This window comes from Cydia strobilella, chromosome 1 (genome assembly GCF_947568885.1).
Source record: "Cydia strobilella chromosome 1, ilCydStro3.1, whole genome shotgun sequence".
NCBI lineage: Eukaryota > Metazoa > Arthropoda > Insecta > Lepidoptera > Tortricidae > Cydia > Cydia strobilella.
The window spans coordinates 33,277,490-33,294,323 of record NC_086041.1 but is presented as its reverse complement, the minus strand read 5'-3'; the positions used below and the strand labels follow the sequence as shown (position 1 = coordinate 33,294,323).

Genomic DNA, 16,834 nt, shown 5'->3' with positions numbered 1-16,834 from the left:
TATCTGTTTTTATACTAAGAGTTGTTGATGTTAAATGTTAATGTTAAGATAAAGTGAATAAATCATTTGAGTAATCGAATATTTTTGTCTTTCAATGCCTGATTTAATTCTAGGCGTTAATAATACTTAAGCGAGGTAAGGGCTGACGGGCTCCTCTACAATGATGGCCCAGCGTAGGCCAGTCCAAGGGATAAAACATATTTTACCCTGTATATTTGTGCTGTCCGCAGCCTTATCAGTTATCATCCGTAGGCAAATTTTATTAAGATCTATCAATATCAAGTAGATAAGTGTGTCACTGTCAATCTTTTGAACGCTGACGTCGCATTTTGGCATCCAATAATGGCATTTTTAGGGTTCCGTACGAAAAGGGTAAAAACGGGGACCTATTACTAAGACTCCGCTGTCTGTCTGTCTGTCCGTCTGTCTGTCACCAGGCTGTATCTCATGAACTGTGAATGTCTAGACAGTTGAAATTTTCACAGATGATGTATTTCTGTTGCCGCTATAACAACAAATACGAAAAACAGGGCTCCCATACAACAAACGTGATTTTTTAGCCGTGTTTTGCGTAATGGCACGTAACCCTTCGTGCGCGAGTCCGACTCGCACTTGGCCGGTTTTTTATTTGCGTGTTCCTGCGATATTCATACTTCTACAATATTATTGTATGGCTTTCCCATCACGAAACAATGGTGTTCTGGACCTTTGGGATTTTTGTGATGAATGCACAAAGCCAAAGCCAACACGTAGAGACCCTTTTGACACTTTAATGAAATGTAAGGGTACATCGAGCGGACGCACGCAGAGGCAGCACCCGCCTGGGTGAAAGGACTATCGAGAGTTGATGGCTTCTAAAATGAAGTAGGTTATGGACTGAAAAATAAATCCGGATGAATAAAAAACCGGACGCCTGCCTAATAAAACGGTATGCAATTTTATTTCCGGCAGATAGTGACTCGCCCTCACAATATAGCGACATCTAGGATGGCTCAAGGGCAACACCGATGTGAGCGGCTCAGGGGTGTCGAGAGGTGTGCGCAGCTTTTTATTCTGCAGTGGCTATGTTAACAGCCACTGTGCCAACTCGCGTCTTAGGCATAATTGCATATTTCACTTCCACTCCTGTAGCTTATAGCTCTAACGATTCCACTCTGGCTGGCCAGCCAAGGCAAGCCAGAGGCAGAAAATCCCGTCCCACCCACCACCTTCGGGTGACAGAACTCCCCAGGAACAGTCGGGTACGTGAGGTCGCTACTCCCCAACAGCTCGCCACAAGCTGCCCTACGTTGACTGATTGCACTGGTAAAACCAGTTTTGTTGTTGTTAATGTTGTTAGTGTAACACAAGCTTTATTGGGTTTACTGTTGGACTAGGTCCAATTGTGTGAGATTATCTCATTTTAATTTTAACATTTATTTATTTATTCGTTAGTGCAACTCACGTGCAACTATAGTTATAGATTTCTGGAAGATATCGAAAATGGTGTTTTTATGAATTATTTTTTCTAATTCAACCTCAAAGTCACTCAACCGGTATGAAAACAAGCGAAGGCCTTTACCTAACTTAAAACTAAACATTTTGATTTCAGCAAGGTGACTGCTGAAAATGAAAATACTGTTATCTAGTAATGTCAACTGGAAAAAAAAGGTGTGACATGTTTGTCATTCATATATCATTTTTTTGCTAACCTAAAATGTTTATACAAATGACTTGATTTGCTATTTTGGATTATTTTTTACGGTTACTTTTATAAAATTACGAGATAAATCCCGTTAGTGACGCGACACGTAACGCTTTACGTTTGCGAATTGTTGATGCGTGACAATTTGATTATGATGATGGCTTTGCGGTAGTCTTCTTACAATGGATAACGACCCGAACAACACTGTAAGTAGTAGGGTCAGTAAGGGTCTTGAGCGATCGCTGGCTTGGAGCAGAAACGTTGGAAGAAGTTTGATCTGTCGCTCGCTTACACACGCCTACTGGATGTGTTTATGTTTTCAAACCGTGTTGTTGAACGCTATCCGGGCTATCAACCTTGTTTTTGTTGAAAATGTTTTCACCTATTAATTAATAACATCTCGCTTTATGTCTAGTACGAGTAATTAGATACTTTCAACATGATTAATGATCTGTTGTTGTTAATTTTCCATGTTTTTATAATTAAACCGTAGTTTTGTCAGCTTTCCACTAATCAGAAGAGGATGATACAAGTTTATAATTAATTGCAGCTCGATTTGTTAGTTACATAGCTTAATTAGCGCTTAAGTCAATACACTTTAGACTTTATAGATTAGACAGACTCTTTAATATGACCCTGTCCCTAGCAAACAATAATTAGCAAAATAATACCTCAGAAAGTTGTGTCATGAGGTATGGTGAACGTCATCAGCTGGGTGATTCCTTTAGTAGATACGGCGGTGTAATTACGTGTATTTAGATATGAATGTTTTTAGTTGCTTCCTGTTGATCCAGAGTTTTTGTAGTTTAGATGATATCTTGGATAAAGGAAAAGAAAGCTGATTGTGGAGAATAGTGGTGGTCAGACGTCTGAAGCGACTGCAGTTTTTTCGCCTTTTGCCTACCAAAAAGGTTACGAACCTTTCGTTTGTAAGAAGTAGAACGCGTTTCTCCCCTTTGTAACTTTAGGTCTAGATTCGACTGGGATTGATGAGCACGTTGGCAACAATATAGTTGTTATTTAGCTGATGGCGGATCACGACTCTATTGTGTGTGTTACAGCGTGGTTAGTCAAACGGCGATGAGAAGGGCTGTCTGTTGTATGACGCGATCATGTGCCATCTTTGTACACGGTTGCGTCTTCTTTGCACAAACACACAGCCTCTGTGTCATTATACGTCGTTGTCCGGCAGACGGCGGGTCGCGAGACGGGCCGATGCATGTCGGTGGCTGCGATGCAGGCGCTGCACCGGCTGCGCGAGTGCCGGCTGCTGTGCGACGCCATCGTGCGTGCCGACGATGGCGCCGCGTTTCCCGTCCACCGCGCCATATTGTCGGCCTGCAGTCCCTACTTTCTGTGAGTGGCTCAGTAAAGTCTGCTAGTTTTCTTTAGATGCAGGTAAAGAAGGTAAGTGGGGCATTATCGTCCGCGACATCCATTATTATTTTTTTAAACAAGACTTTTTTGCGTATAATTAAGTTTTAAAATTACCTCTAACGTTTCGAGGACGGGCATTGTCCCTGTGGTCTCGGAGAAGACTGGCTAAAGATGACATCAACATTTTCTAGCTGCGCGTTTGTCGCCGCAGCGTCTTACGAGCGAACAACTCGCGAACGCGAAGCGAAGCGGCGCGGCGCGGCGGGCCCACGGCGTTCGCGTTCGCAACGAGGACACTTAATGATTGATGAGATATCAAAGGATTCAAAGGAGTCCCCCGCGGCATCACTTCGCTTCGCGTTCGCGTGTTGTTCGCCTACGTAGTACGCTGCGTTAGCCAGTCTTCTCCGAGACCACATGTTTTACTAACTAATAATAATTATGTCACTGTAACTGTGTACTCCTGAAAGTTTAAATCAGTGTTACCTGAATTTAACATGGAGTGAAAGTGAAGGAAGCGAAAGGGTCGTAGCAAGTGGAAATCCGGGGTCTCTGCCTACCCCTTCGGGAAATAGGCGTGATTATATGTATGTATATTTTGTTAAATAAAAAAACATTGTTACGCCTTGTACCATACCAACCTTACAAGACCTACCTACAAGCCCCCCCCCCCCCAATTGCGTTACGTATAATGTCAACGCCCCCTTACAACTACAAAATTAATTTGAACAGGGCTCTGTTCACGACGACGCTACACTCCCGCGAGCAGAGCGATGTCCTGATCTCCGGCGTCCGCTCCGAGATACTGCTCCTCCTCATTGAGTACGCCTACCTCCGGCGCATCGACGTCACTGACGGCAACGTCCACGAACTCCTCATGACTGCTGACTTCCTTGCGTTCCTTGGTGTGCTGCAAATCTGCTGCGATCATCTCCGCACCTCGCTTAACCCTAGGAACTGCCTCGGGATCATGACGTTTGCCAGGTAAGTGACATCAATACGATCTTTGAGACCCTGCTCCTCATCGAGTACGCTTACATTGGACGCATTGACGTCACCGATGCTAACGTCCACGAGCTCCTCATGAATGCGCACTTTTTACTCTTTCTTGGTGTGCTGCAAATCTGCTGCGATTTTCTCCGCACCTCGCTTAACCCTAGGTACTGCCTCGGAATCATGACGTTTGTTAGGTATGTGATCGACAACAACACAATCAGCAGTTTCAAGATCCATCTCATGGAGTACGCGTGCTCGCGGCGCATCGGCCTCACTGATGGCAACGAGGAGTTCACCTCATGACGGCGGATTTCCTTGTGTTCCTTGGTGTACTGTAGATCTGCTGTGACCATCTGCGCACCTCGCATAATAATAATACCAGTAATTGCCTTGGAATCGTGACGCTTGCTAGGTATGTGATCGAAGTCAGTGACGGTAAAGATCGACTCCCAAGTATGCATTCCCCATCTGTCTCTAAAGAGTTTAAGACGAGCAAAGACAAATGAAGACTAACGGACGCTTTAAGGAAGCAGGATTTAGTCAATGATAGACCACTGACCACAGGATTCCATTTTGACCGCACATGATGTTTTAGACCTCATGTCAGGCATGGGTCCCTTTCAACTCAAACAGCAAAGACACCTTCGTATTAAACTTGTTGCCTTTACCAGGTACCTAATTTGGTTCTGTTCTGGTTTGGTTCATAGGCGAGTGTTCTGCTACAAACTGGAAGCGGACGCTCGTAGGTACCTCCTCCGCTACTTCGTGACCGTGTCAGCGCAAAGCGACGAGTTCCTCCACCTTCCTCTCGAAGAGCTTAACTCCATCATCCTTGAAGATGAGCTCAACGTGAAGAGTGAGGAGGCGGTGTGGGAGGCCGTGTTGCGCTGGGTCAACTATGAGCCGGACGTGCGTTGGCAGCACACTGTCAAGTTGATGGGCAGCATAAGGCTCGGATTGCTTGATACTCAAGTTAGAATTTTCTTGTTAGGGGTCTCACTTCACTTGTTGACGCTTAATCTAATTTAATTAATCTATGTTACTAATGCTTCTTATCAAACACGTACTTACAGCTGACGTTGGTGCCGTAATAATAATGCAATAAAAAAATCTGCCGCAAATTGGACTTGTTAAAGTCACATCCGAATTGAACATATATTATGACATTTTGTTTGCATTCTTACTACATGGACGCAATGATCTTTCTAATCAACCTAATTTGATCAAACGTCGATGGTAGTTGGGAGACCCTTCTTTGTTAATTTCTCCAAAAAACCTTGTTTACTCTAATCGTCATTCTTTTTAGTTTTTCTTGGAGAACGTCAAAGACCACCCGTACGTCACTGGCAACGAGGGTTCACGACCTATCATAATAGAGACTTTAAAGTTCCTCTACGACCTTGAGATGATAGCTCAACGAGATGGAGAGGTCGCCACGCCGGAAATCGCTCGTCCGAGAGTACCACACGAAGTAAGGATTTCGCGCTTTAGTTGAACATAATAACTTCCGTAACTGATTGAAGTGAGAACTCCTAACTTTTAAAGGTATTGTTTGCCATTGGAGGGTGGAGCGGTGGTTCACCGACGGCGTTTATAGAAACCTACGACACACGCGCCGATCGCTGGATAAAGGTAATCTTAATTCGTGATTCTATAATTATTTTTAACCCAGATGATAACAATTAGTTATATTGCAGGTAGAAGAGGTGGATTCCGCTGGTCCCCGCGCGTACCACGGCACAGCGGTTTTGGGATACTGCATTTATGTCATTGGGGGATTTGATGGAATGGATTATTTTAACTCGTGCCGATGCTTTGATGCTGTCACTAAGACCTGGCGTGAGGTAAGTGTTTGACTGATCAAGACCAAATTTTCTGGTCGTTGGGAAGATTTTACAATTGAGTGATGTCTTAATTTTTTTTTTGCGTAATTCAAGTCTTTGGAAAGTTTAAAAAAGCTCTAAGAGAGGTACAAAAGTATACTTAGTAAAAACCAATTGATTAAAAATAGAGGCAGACAAAAGGGGTTTCATCTCTAAAAGCGATCAATAGTCGTTAGTAAATATTTGATTATTCTTTCACGTTTTGAACAATTTTTACATTGTATTCTGTATCAGGTGGCTCCGATGAACGCTCGTCGCTGCTACGTGTCCGTGGCCGTGCTCGGGGAGACGATCTACGCTATGGGCGGTTACGACGGTCACCATCGCCAGAACACGGCGGAGCGTTTCAACCACCGCACTAACCAGTGGTCGCTGGTGGCCCCAATGAACGCTCAGCGGTCGGATGCCAGCGCCGCTGCTCTTGACAGTGAGTTTTTTAGTAGATTTTACCATGCATGGTAAAATCTACTAAAAAACTCACTTATAAATTATGGGATCTGATCTACCGAAAGTTGTGTAAATATACGTCGAGCCATTAAGTATACTTACCTACCTGAAAACTTGGCTCACATTTCATAAAGCTACAAATAGATTATGTGCCTGATCTGTAGAAAGTAACAGTCAGGGACGTGTTTTAAAAAGCTACAAGTTCTGAGTTCGCTGTTTTTTTTTTGCAACTCCAGCAACTTTGCTTAGTTTTTTCACTCAATGATCCCAAATGCGTTATATCGATTATATATATAAAATACTATATCGATATATATTCTATACGATAGTTGCGAGTCAAAATAAAACCTCTGACAACTTTATGGAAATACATTTCTAAAACAGGAAATCTCCTATAAAAATCTTAGAGACAAAAACTAATCTCCTAACTAAATAACCATTCTTCAACCAATAGAACTTATTATGAATGTTTGTTTCACAGACAAGATCTACATAACCGGAGGTTTCAACGGGCAGGAGTGCATGAACACCGTAGAGGTTTATGACCCGGACACCAACCAGTGGACGAACCTGGCTCCCATGCGCTCGCGTCGCTCCGGCGTCTCGTGCATCGCTTACCATAATAAGGTTTTTCTTCCTCGTTTCCTAAGTGTCGCAACCACATGAGGTCGTTCTTTTGAGCACCAAGGCTGGGTGTATGGTCCTTAGACATGAGCTCCATAAATGGAGACTAACGGGCAAGAGTGCATGAACACCGCAGAGGTGTACGACCCGGGGACACCAATGATAAGGTTGGTAAACTTCTCGATTTCAAATAATAAGTCCGTCGCAAACAAGAATATATACTGTCTAATGGTAAGTAAAGACGCTTAAAACTCTAGTCTTCCCGACTCCTGAAAAAAGTGTACCTACACTCCTTTTTTGACGACCCGATATTAATAATAGTCCCTCGAGAAAACCTCGACATGGACACATGGGTTCATTCTCAGCTTAGTAAAATTCTTCTGGAGCCGCAACAGTGTGATAGGTTCAGCTTAAGGCCACCAAGGTCGGGTCGCTAAAGTGTGGCTTGCGCTCCATTGTCACTAAAAAAGAAAACCCTAAAAGCTCCGATGTGAACCAAAAAAATTGCCATCAAAAGTGGCCCTGCTAACATCAACATAATCTTGTCTTTCCAGATATACGTAATCGGCGGCTTCAACGGCATATCGCGCATGTGCAGCGGCGAGGTGTACGACCCGGGCACGAACACGTGGTCGCCCGTGCCCGACATGTACAACCCTCGCAGCAACTTCGCCATTGAAGTCATTGACGACATGATCTTCGCCATCGGTGGATTCAACGGCGTCACCACTATTTACCATGTGGAGTGTTATGATGAGAGGACCAATGAATGGTAAGTAGGTGGCTCAGCAAGGTAGTCAAGTGACACCTGCACTACAGACCAAAACCATGTCATATATGTATTATTGAGGTCTTCCACGTTCTCTCACCGCTTTATCTCCATTGAGGGCGGTCATAAGTTATGTACAAGTAGAAACAAATTAAAATATGCTTCTCCAAATTAGGTATGCGTTAGTGACCGCATAATGTTTCCAAATCTAAGGGATCGTCGTAGCATGTTTCGGAAAGCACTGTGGTGGTGACAACATGATATATGCCTGTCTAAGAAGTAAAGTATTAGGTACAGTTGTCACTTTACAATGATAATGTGCATTGTTCTTTACAAGATATGTTATGTATGTATCAGGTACGAAGCGACGGACATGAACATCTACCGCTCAGCGCTGTCAGCGTGCGTGATCATGGGGCTGCCTAACGTGTACGACTACATCCACAAGCACCGCGAGCGGCTGATGGAGGAGAAGCGGCAGAAGATACTGCTCTCGGAGACCGCACGCCACGGACAGCTGCGCTCTGCCCTGCCTGATGTAAGACTTGCCAGCTTTACAACCTGAATTATCATTATATGCATTTTTCCTGGGAATCATATCCTAAGGAGATAAAATGAGAGACACCAGTACATCCTGCTCTCGGAGACCGTGCACCACGAACTGCTGCGCTGCGCCCTTCCTGAAGTAAGGACCTGAATTATGTTAGATACTTTTTCAATCTCGTGCATCTGAGGATATACTTTAGATTTTCTGGTAGCTTGATGGCATTGTAGATATCAGAATTTTTTTACATACAAATCCTATAATATGACGTAAATTGACATATCTGACACTTCGTATCGCGGGAACATGAGTAAGCTGCTCCAAGCGAATCTTTTTTTTTTTGTGGCTACTAATGGGCGTTTGGAGTAGGTTTTCTGGTGTAGCATTGTAGATTTAAATCAGTGTAATTTGACATGTCATGCCATATGGGACTAAATGGGAGTCGTCGACACTATGGTTCGTCACGTCCGCTTCGGATAAGGAGGAAGCTGCTGGAGGAGATCATTTTCAACCTGTTTCGAGCATTGGAAGTGGTGTCCGTAGATTCCCTGATAGAATCTTCAGAATTCTCCTAGTCAGTCAACTATAAAACAGTTAATCTCTAGCGCCCGCTCACCTAATAAGAAATACAATGTAATTAATGAACCTTTATTCACATTGCTTGTCGTCGGGGCATTAGGACGCTCAGGCGGACCCAGTATACCAAGATCTCATCATTAGTAACAAGCATACGTAATCGGAGAGCAGTCTTGTCTGGTTAGGTACTGCTTGCTTGACCTCGGTCAATCGATGGAAGCGATCACGATTACACGCGACGGGGTCGTAGGTCGGCGGTTTCTTCTGTTGATAAACTATCGTGATGTGCAGTTTTTATTCGTACTGAAAAGGTCGCCTCAACTGCCAATCATATGAGTACAGTCGTAAACACCTGGAGTTTTAAGTCACCTTGATGTTAAATCCACTATTTTGGTTATCCTCTAAAGGCAATGCAAAGTTTAGTCCAATGGTGGAATGTAGAGCGAGCTGCAAAATTTCATGGACATATAATGAATGGAATTCATTCACAAAGTGGCTGTGCACTTACTTTACTAGCTGGTGATTAAACTTACTACCTACTGAGGTATTTTCAAGAGACAGTATCGGGTCCCTTTTTTTTATGATGTTTGACCACGATCCCACCTGATGGTAAGTGATGATGCGGTCTACGGGGGAGCACGCTTACCTATGAGATACCTATTAACTCTTGCCTTGAAGAGCCCCAGATTGTACTCATGCGGAAACACAGACTCGGGCAGGGCGTTCCACTCCTTGGCAGTTCGCATAAGAAATGTGGAAGCAAAACGCTTCGTGCGTGTTTTTGGGGTCTTTCAAAAAAGGAGTGTACTTAGTTTTCAAAGTGTCGGCAACGTGTATGTATACCTACTCTCGAATTTGCGTTTATAAACTGTATTTAAACAAGCAAATCAAGGTTAAAATAAAATAGTCAGCACGCTGATAGCAAATACCGGAGACGGCCTACTTAGCCTAGCTAGATGGAAGTAACTAAATCAATGGACTTGACTGTTCATAGTCATAATCATATAGTTACTTAATCATTTATTCGTTGCAAACATGGTGTTACAAAGATGTTTGTAATGTGGTTGGCCGGTCGAAGTGTTTAGCAGAGGGCGCCAGTATAGCTTGCCCTGTCAATCCCTAGAATTGTGTCAAATTTTTGTTTTTTTAATGCCCTGGATGCCAGCCCTTTAAGCCAAATCTCATAGAAAAAGGGGCAAGCTATGATGGCGCCATCTCTGCAAACCTTTGACAGTTTGCCAACCCCATTAAGTGTTCAACTACTCATCTATTTCTTTAACTTTCGCGGGTACTGAACAGTATTTCAATATTTATCTGCTTGAGCACCCGACTGTACTTTATTGCGGGTATGATCACGCACTTGGGTCTGTTTGTTCGCGTGAAAAAGTAGTTATCATTTTCTTGTATAGTTTTGACCTTATCTTCGTATAGTCATTCATAAGCAATTAAACTTTATAAAGTAATAACATAAACGGGCGTGATCTGCAGATATGCATTTTTCGAAGAATTAAAAAATGTTGGATTATCTCTGTCTACTCAGACTCTGCTGCAGAGATAATAAACATTTATTTGCTTATTCGTACATATTACGTAATTCCTTAATATTATGCATTTAGTGGAAGTCAATACATACTATCTATTAAACTAATATGTAACCACTAAATAAAAGGTCATAATCATAATATGACGAAATAATTATCACTGTCTACCAACTTGGGTCTAATTCTCGACTGTGTATTTGACGCATCAAAATTATACCGAAAACTAATTGACTGCTCATTCAAGAACTTAGCGAAATGTGCCTACAAGAGTAACGCACTCATATTTTTTTAAGTACCAATATTAATTTGATTATGTATTACTGTAACTGTAATTCGATAGCGTGACGAAGCGTTCGCGTGTGCGTTATGTCTATTTTGTATGGGATATTGCACAGCGCGCCAAGCGGGACGTTTTGGAAACTCAAAATCCCATACAAATAAAAAACCTTGTGCGTGCGGTCACAAAAGGAATATATACTAAGACCAAGAATATATGATAACGCGCCATGTTGCGGAATTTCATTGGAACTAAATTTTTCATACTAAACTGAACTGTCACCACATACATGAGAATAACAGCGCCCTCTTGACAATGATCATATATTTCTGGACGGGCTTTATGTTAGTTCACTTGAGTCTCAGTACTTTTGCTTTCCAAATGTTTTAAACTGATGTGCTATTTTGAACTGAACTCTGACCTTTTTTGGCAACGAATTGACATCATGAATATCATGATATGGAGAACCAAATAATTATGACGTGCATACATATCGATAATAACGTACCTTACCAAAATGCGTCAATATTCGATACGTGTTATTCACAAATAAACAGCGATACTTATGTAATACATAATAATATGTACTTACATACAGGGTGCTTTTGTTATCACTGATCAAACTCTGAGGGGTGAATAAATGTAGGTCATACTGAACAACTTTCACTATGGGGCTAACCCCGATATCGCAATTCGACTCGAGTTCCACTAACGTAGCATATATATTATATATATATGTGCATAGCGTAGCATATATATATATAATCACGCCTATTTCCCGGAGGGGTAGGCAGAGACCACGGATTTCCACTTGCTACGATCCTGGCATACCTCTTTCGCTTCCTTCACTTTCATGACATTCCTCATACACGCTCGCCGGTTTAGGGTGCTCTTGACCTGGCCTTTCTTCAGGATTTCCCCGATCTGATCAGAGAAAGTCTGCCGAGCTCTGCCCCTTCCAACTCCCGTTTCTACCTCTCTCTTATACACTCTCTTTGTTAGCCTTCTTTCACTCATTCTTTCCACGTGGCCAAACCATCTCAACATACCTTTCTCGATTTTTGTCACTACATCTTCGTTCAGTCCACACTTTTCCCTTATCCCTTACTAGGTATATATATATATATATATATATATATATATACCTATTTTTTTACAGAAGAGTCATGCAAATTGTACTTTGTTGCTCCCCAGGTCCACCTGATGGAAGACAATGACGACATGCTGGAGCAGCTCGGGCTGATGGAGAACCAGGCGAACGTGCCTGTGCCCCCGCCGCCCCCGCCGCCCCCGCAGCTGCAAGACCGCGAGTGACTGCCCCCCGATATCCGTACTTGGTAAGGATAGTGTTGGTCACAGGTCCAACTGATGGTGACATGCTGGAGCACCTAGGGCTAATATGGATGATGACCAGCGAGTGATTGCAGTCTCCCGATATCCGTACTTGGTAAGGGCGTACAAATGATAGCAATATGCTGGAAGAGCTAGGAACGATGGAGAACCAGGCGAACGTGCCCGTGCCCCCGCCACCCACACCTCCCCCGCAGCTGCAAGACCGCGGTCACCGCTGGTGGTTGCTTTCAGCTCATTTCATCTGACGTGCAGATTTTTACGTTGAATCGACTTTTTCAATTGGACAGTATGCGTATGACCAATATGCTCATGTGGTGTCATACTATCATCACGTTTGAAGCGAAGGGCTGAGTTGCCAATCTAGGTAACTCGAATGTCTAAATGGGTTTTGAAATTAGAACCATGTGTCATGTGTATTCAGTCAATGAGAAATTATGTCCAACCCTTCGATAGCGAAAGGCAGCCGTTAATTAGAGTGAGATTCTCTTTTTCTCACTCACTCCTTCGAGCGTGATTCTCACTCTGACATTAAGCTGTCTCTTGCTCTTCCGGGTCTACAAGCAGGGTCGTGCGCATCACCCCAGGAAAACCAAAGTAAATGAGATCTCCGAAAACGAATACTTGTTTCAGATCTGGAGGTCACGCTATACTGGACCACCTGCTACGATACTATAGATATTGATACAAACCTATTTGTTTGTTGCAGGCTACTTACTACTGTTTGTCACTTGAAGATAAGCCGCCAGATCGTTAATATATTATAACACAAATAATATGAAACACTAAAAATATTACTAGAGTCAAGTTAATTATTACTTTAAATTACTATGTAACCGTACTTTATTTTTAACATTTACATTGGTTTTAGCAATTTTGGCTTATTTATAATGTTGTGATATTTTCATAATGTGAATCATTTCTGTACTATTGGAATATTTTTGGTATATTTTTTGATAGTTGTACCTACTTATTGAAATTTCGACAAGTATATATAATATTGAGAGGCTTATTATTCGTTTTATTTACCTAATCATAAAATTAAAATTTTCTTCTGCTCTGTGGATGCATTCCTAGTCATCCTCCCATCAGGTAGGTAGGTACCAGGTACAGCTACTAATTTTTAGCTCTATTTTAATGCTGCGTAGGGTCTACCTTCAAAATTTAATTTAAAAAATATTTTCGTTGTTATACATAACATATACATATATATACATGAATGAATGATATAAAACTTCGTAATGGCTGTACAAAGTATTTAATATCATACCTAGGTGTCAGCTCCAGAGAGGGGTGACCCCCTCTGCATAGAAGTTTGTTTCCAGGGGGTGGGGGGGGTCACCTCTCTCTGCAGCTGACTGTACATGCTCCATGTTTTCATTTAAATTATAAAAATACAAATCAATTAATAACAACGATAACACTGTACAATCTCGACCTTCTCTGGTCATCACTCACGTAATGTGTTCAAAACTGGTATCCAGCAGGATCAGTAGTCAGCACTCTCTTGACAAACCGTCTCGCTTATGACGGTGGAGGCGCAGAGCGAGTGCGCAGCAGAAACGGCGGCAGGCTCGCCAGCCAGCGCCTGCTCCTGCCACATCCGCTCTGTCCACACCACGGCGGTAAAACACGCCCCGTTACTGATGAAAGCTCGCAGCGTCACCGCTCCCAACCCGCGGCCGAGGCAGCGCCAGCCGTCGGAACGCACCGACTGCTTCAAGCAGTCCCACGCGCCCGCATACCGTCCAACCACGTCCCCCTGCAGCCGTGACTTCACCACGTCTACAGGGTACAACAGCACCCATGACAGAGCCCCCGCGACTCCGCCCGCCGTGAACACCGTCATCACCGACCGATCGTCACGCGTCATCATCTCGTACGACGTGAAGTATATCGCGAATGCGGGGCAGTCACGGGCGGCCGTGATAGTTAGTCCGCGGAATAGAGTTCGAATCCCGCCCGTTCGTAAGATGTGTCGTGCTCCCGACCAAGCTCCTCCGGGCATGCCGTCTCCTGGTCTTGACAGTTGCTGTCGAGTTTTTACTAGCTCAACAGGCGCGCAGGCTAAGCTCTGCATGAGTCCAGCGGCCGCGCCTGCCATTGCGTGCGTTTTCAAAGAGTCAGGATCAGGCAACGCTCTCCTAGTGTTTCCATAAGCTCCGAAAACTATGGCGTTCACCGCCGACACTCCCCCTAAAGGCGCCCACACCCCACGATAAACCGTGGAGAGTGTTCCTCCTTTCAAAAGGCTTTTGGTGCATTCCAGCGCACTTCCTCTCCCTGATTGCACGTGCACTTTCAGGGTGTCCAACGGATGACCGGCTATAATCCCAGCACAGCCTGCAAAGAACATGAACAAATTACAATCTGAACTCCAACGTATACGTGTTATGTAAGGTTTTTTATGTAATTGTTGCTTACCTCCTATACATCCAGCCACAAAATCTAGCGCCATTGTAGTTAGGGATTATAGTAAGTCCTAGTACGCGAGAACTGGAAGAAAAATACGCTGATAAAGTGTTGATTGGGTTGATGGTTTAACTATCAGTAATTATATTATTTTCAATATCACTTTGTAAATTATTGCCATTCTGCCATAAATGAACCAAAGCATGTTAGGATCAGGGGAGTGTTCGGATATGCCGGGTATCCACGAGTCGACTGTTAAAGAATTCAATTCCATGGCTCCTCGTTATCTTAATATTTATAAACTTGGCAAAACGACCGCGGTAGTTGACCTTAGATAAGTATAATGACAATAGGACTCACCTCCGGTCTTCAAATTAGGTAATCGTAGTGGGAATTGACGTTGTCTCCACTAGAAGTGATGCCAATGAACATATTGGTGAGGTTAGTTACGGGAAAGGTGTGGGCCTGTGGTCCAGCCTCTCTCGTGGTTGTGTGGATACGTTGTGTGCGCTCGCAGCTCCCAGCGTCCAGTGCGCCTGAGACGCTTCCACGACCATTATCTCCCTCAGGTCACCCTTATCAACTGAGGCCATTATGCGCCTTAAACAAAACATGTTTCTAGGCACAAATGTCATTTCTACCGAGTCAATGGATAGCAATTATTATCGAACTCTTATTTGTTATTATACTACTATATTGCAAGATGATCTAATAATGTCGATCAATTTCACTTTAATTAGACTTTTCGAGAACCTTCTTGAATTCTCCAATTGCCGGGTCATAGACTAAGAACTAGGAGAAAGTATACATAAGAACTTTTACTGTTATCGTTGTTAGGTACTATATAAATGTCTGCCGTCTGGCAGCTGTTTATCGGTGAAGGGTTAGAGTGGCAGGCTTATCTCCATTATACCTAACGATTGTTACGTTATGGTCTAACAAAATGCATCAGTGTGTCCTAAAAGTATGTGTAGTTAATGCCTTCTTCTGTGTCGTATCGCTCTTGACAGAGCGATCGTGGTGGTAGTAGAGGCGGACACAACTCTTCGCACGATCTCCCGCCATCTCTTCCTGTTGGCAGACTGTTTGGCACACTCAGATACGCGGCTTCCCACTGCGGATTTTATTCGGTCAGTCCAGCGAATAGGTGATTTGCCGCGCAATCTGGTTCCCTCCACTCTTCCTTGTACGACCAGTCGCTCTATGGAGTCGTTAGTTAATACCTACGAATTAATAATTATAATTAAATAAACATTAAATCGATGTTTATTGTGACGGTCACGAGGCTTATAGGCTACTGATTAAACCCACACCAACTCATACTGGTTTCATGCAAACCAACACAGATATCCAAAGATAACTGTTTTTCTGCGCGTTGTGAAAAGTTATAAATAGAGGATGGAAATTTAATGGGCCCTGAAGGGAAAGTACCTTAAAACCTTAAGTTAGCTCATTTTACTTCTAGGAAAGGAAACATTCTTTTATTTAAAAAAAAAGCAAAACTGCATTTAGTTTTTTTTAAATGCGCTTGTCCCGCCCGGGAATCGAACTAATGTTTCTTTATAAAACTAAAAGAATATTACCTTTAAGTGCTTTAGGTGCTTCCCACCAGTCCCTCCAGGGTCCATTATTTATAATACATCACTACCGACGTCACACTCACACGGTACGGTACCAGCATATACCTAAATTCGATTTTTTGTGCAACAATAGAGTTTAATGAGTTTTTTCTGCTAGTGTCGATTTTAAGTCCTCAGCAAGCGAAAGATACACTAACGGAAACACGAGCGTAGCTATGTTATACTCTGGCACACCCAGCTTGTCAGTAGAAAAAGGCGACAAATTGTTAAAAAAATGTAGTCGCGAAGGGTTGTCCCCAAGGAAAATTTGAATTTCAAGCCTTTTTCTACTGACAAACTGGGTGTGCCAGAGTATAACAATAATATGGAGCCATTCGGGTGTTACGTGGTGCTCTAGAGTAGCAAATTTGTATCAAACCCGTTCATCTTTTCCATATTTGAAAACTCCAAATTATCGTTAGAAATCATTTATAACCTGTGTAAAACTGTAAAATTAATTTGTTAAGTAATGTCCTACTAAATAATATTAATAGTTTAAAATTATTAATTTAAAGTATGTCCACGAAAAAAAGTGGTCGTGGATGATCTGATAGTATATCATGGTGATGGTTACCAAATATAAATTTTCGACGGTTAACAAAAATAAAATCGTATTTTAATGCGATCGAATCGAGTTTGCGTGAGTTTTCGCAAATAAATTCCATTATACCTTTCATTGCTTGTACAGCGTTTTTAGGGTTCCGTACCCAAAGGGTAAAAACGGGACCCTATTAC

At 42.8% G+C, this 16,834-nt stretch overlaps 2 protein-coding genes across 3 annotated transcripts; one reads left to right on the top strand and one right to left on the bottom strand.

Moving 5' to 3' along the window:
* The first annotated feature begins 1,593 nt into the window (after positions 1-1,593).
* Positions 1,594-13,080, top strand: LOC134744745 (kelch-like protein 10). Of its 2 annotated transcripts, none has more exons than XM_063678663.1 (13): positions 1,594-1,650; positions 2,877-3,040; positions 3,794-4,045; positions 4,765-5,029; positions 5,364-5,528; positions 5,603-5,689; positions 5,755-5,901; positions 6,175-6,367; positions 6,869-7,014; positions 7,566-7,783; positions 8,138-8,318; positions 11,913-12,055; positions 12,778-13,080. In XM_063678663.1, exons 1-12 carry the CDS (start codon positions 1,609-1,611, stop codon positions 12,030-12,032), a joined length of 1,980 nt encoding a protein of 659 aa, XP_063534733.1. In that variant the 5' UTR covers positions 1,594-1,608; the 3' UTR covers positions 12,033-12,055; positions 12,778-13,080. The 2 variants fall into 2 exon arrangements, with proteins under 2 accessions (XP_063534733.1, XP_063534739.1); XM_063678669.1 differs by having other exon boundaries at positions 1,627-1,890.
* Positions 13,081-13,400: 320 nt separating this feature from the next.
* Positions 13,401-15,040, bottom strand: LOC134744761 (mitochondrial basic amino acids transporter-like). Its single transcript, XM_063678678.1, has 3 exons — positions 14,841-15,040; positions 14,493-14,564; positions 13,401-14,411 (listed from the first exon to the last, which is right to left on the bottom strand). The coding sequence occupies exons 2-3, from the start codon at positions 14,524-14,526 to the stop codon at positions 13,558-13,560; spliced, it is 888 nt and encodes a 295-aa protein (XP_063534748.1). The 5' UTR covers positions 14,527-14,564; positions 14,841-15,040; the 3' UTR covers positions 13,401-13,557.
* Positions 15,041-16,834: the final 1,794 nt, after the last annotated feature.

Bases quoted from the DNA above. Each gene is read 5' to 3' on its own strand.
- LOC134744745 (XM_063678663.1), top strand. From the start codon at position 1,609: ATGAAAATACTGTTATCTAGTAATGTCAACTGGAAAAAAAAG. The intron at 6,368-6,868 runs GTGAGTTTTTTA...TTTGTTTCACAG, and splicing joins CAGCGCCGCTGCTCTTGACA to ACAAGATCTACATAACCGGA. The intron at 7,015-7,565 runs GTTTTTCTTCCT...TTGTCTTTCCAG, and splicing joins GCATCGCTTACCATAATAAG to ATATACGTAATCGGCGGCTT.
- LOC134744761 (XM_063678678.1), bottom strand. From the start codon at position 14,526: ATGGCGCTAGATTTTGTGGCTGGATGTATAGGAG. The intron at 14,412-14,492 runs GTAAGCAACAAT...TGTTCTTTGCAG, and splicing joins TGTGGCTGGATGTATAGGAG to GCTGTGCTGGGATTATAGCC.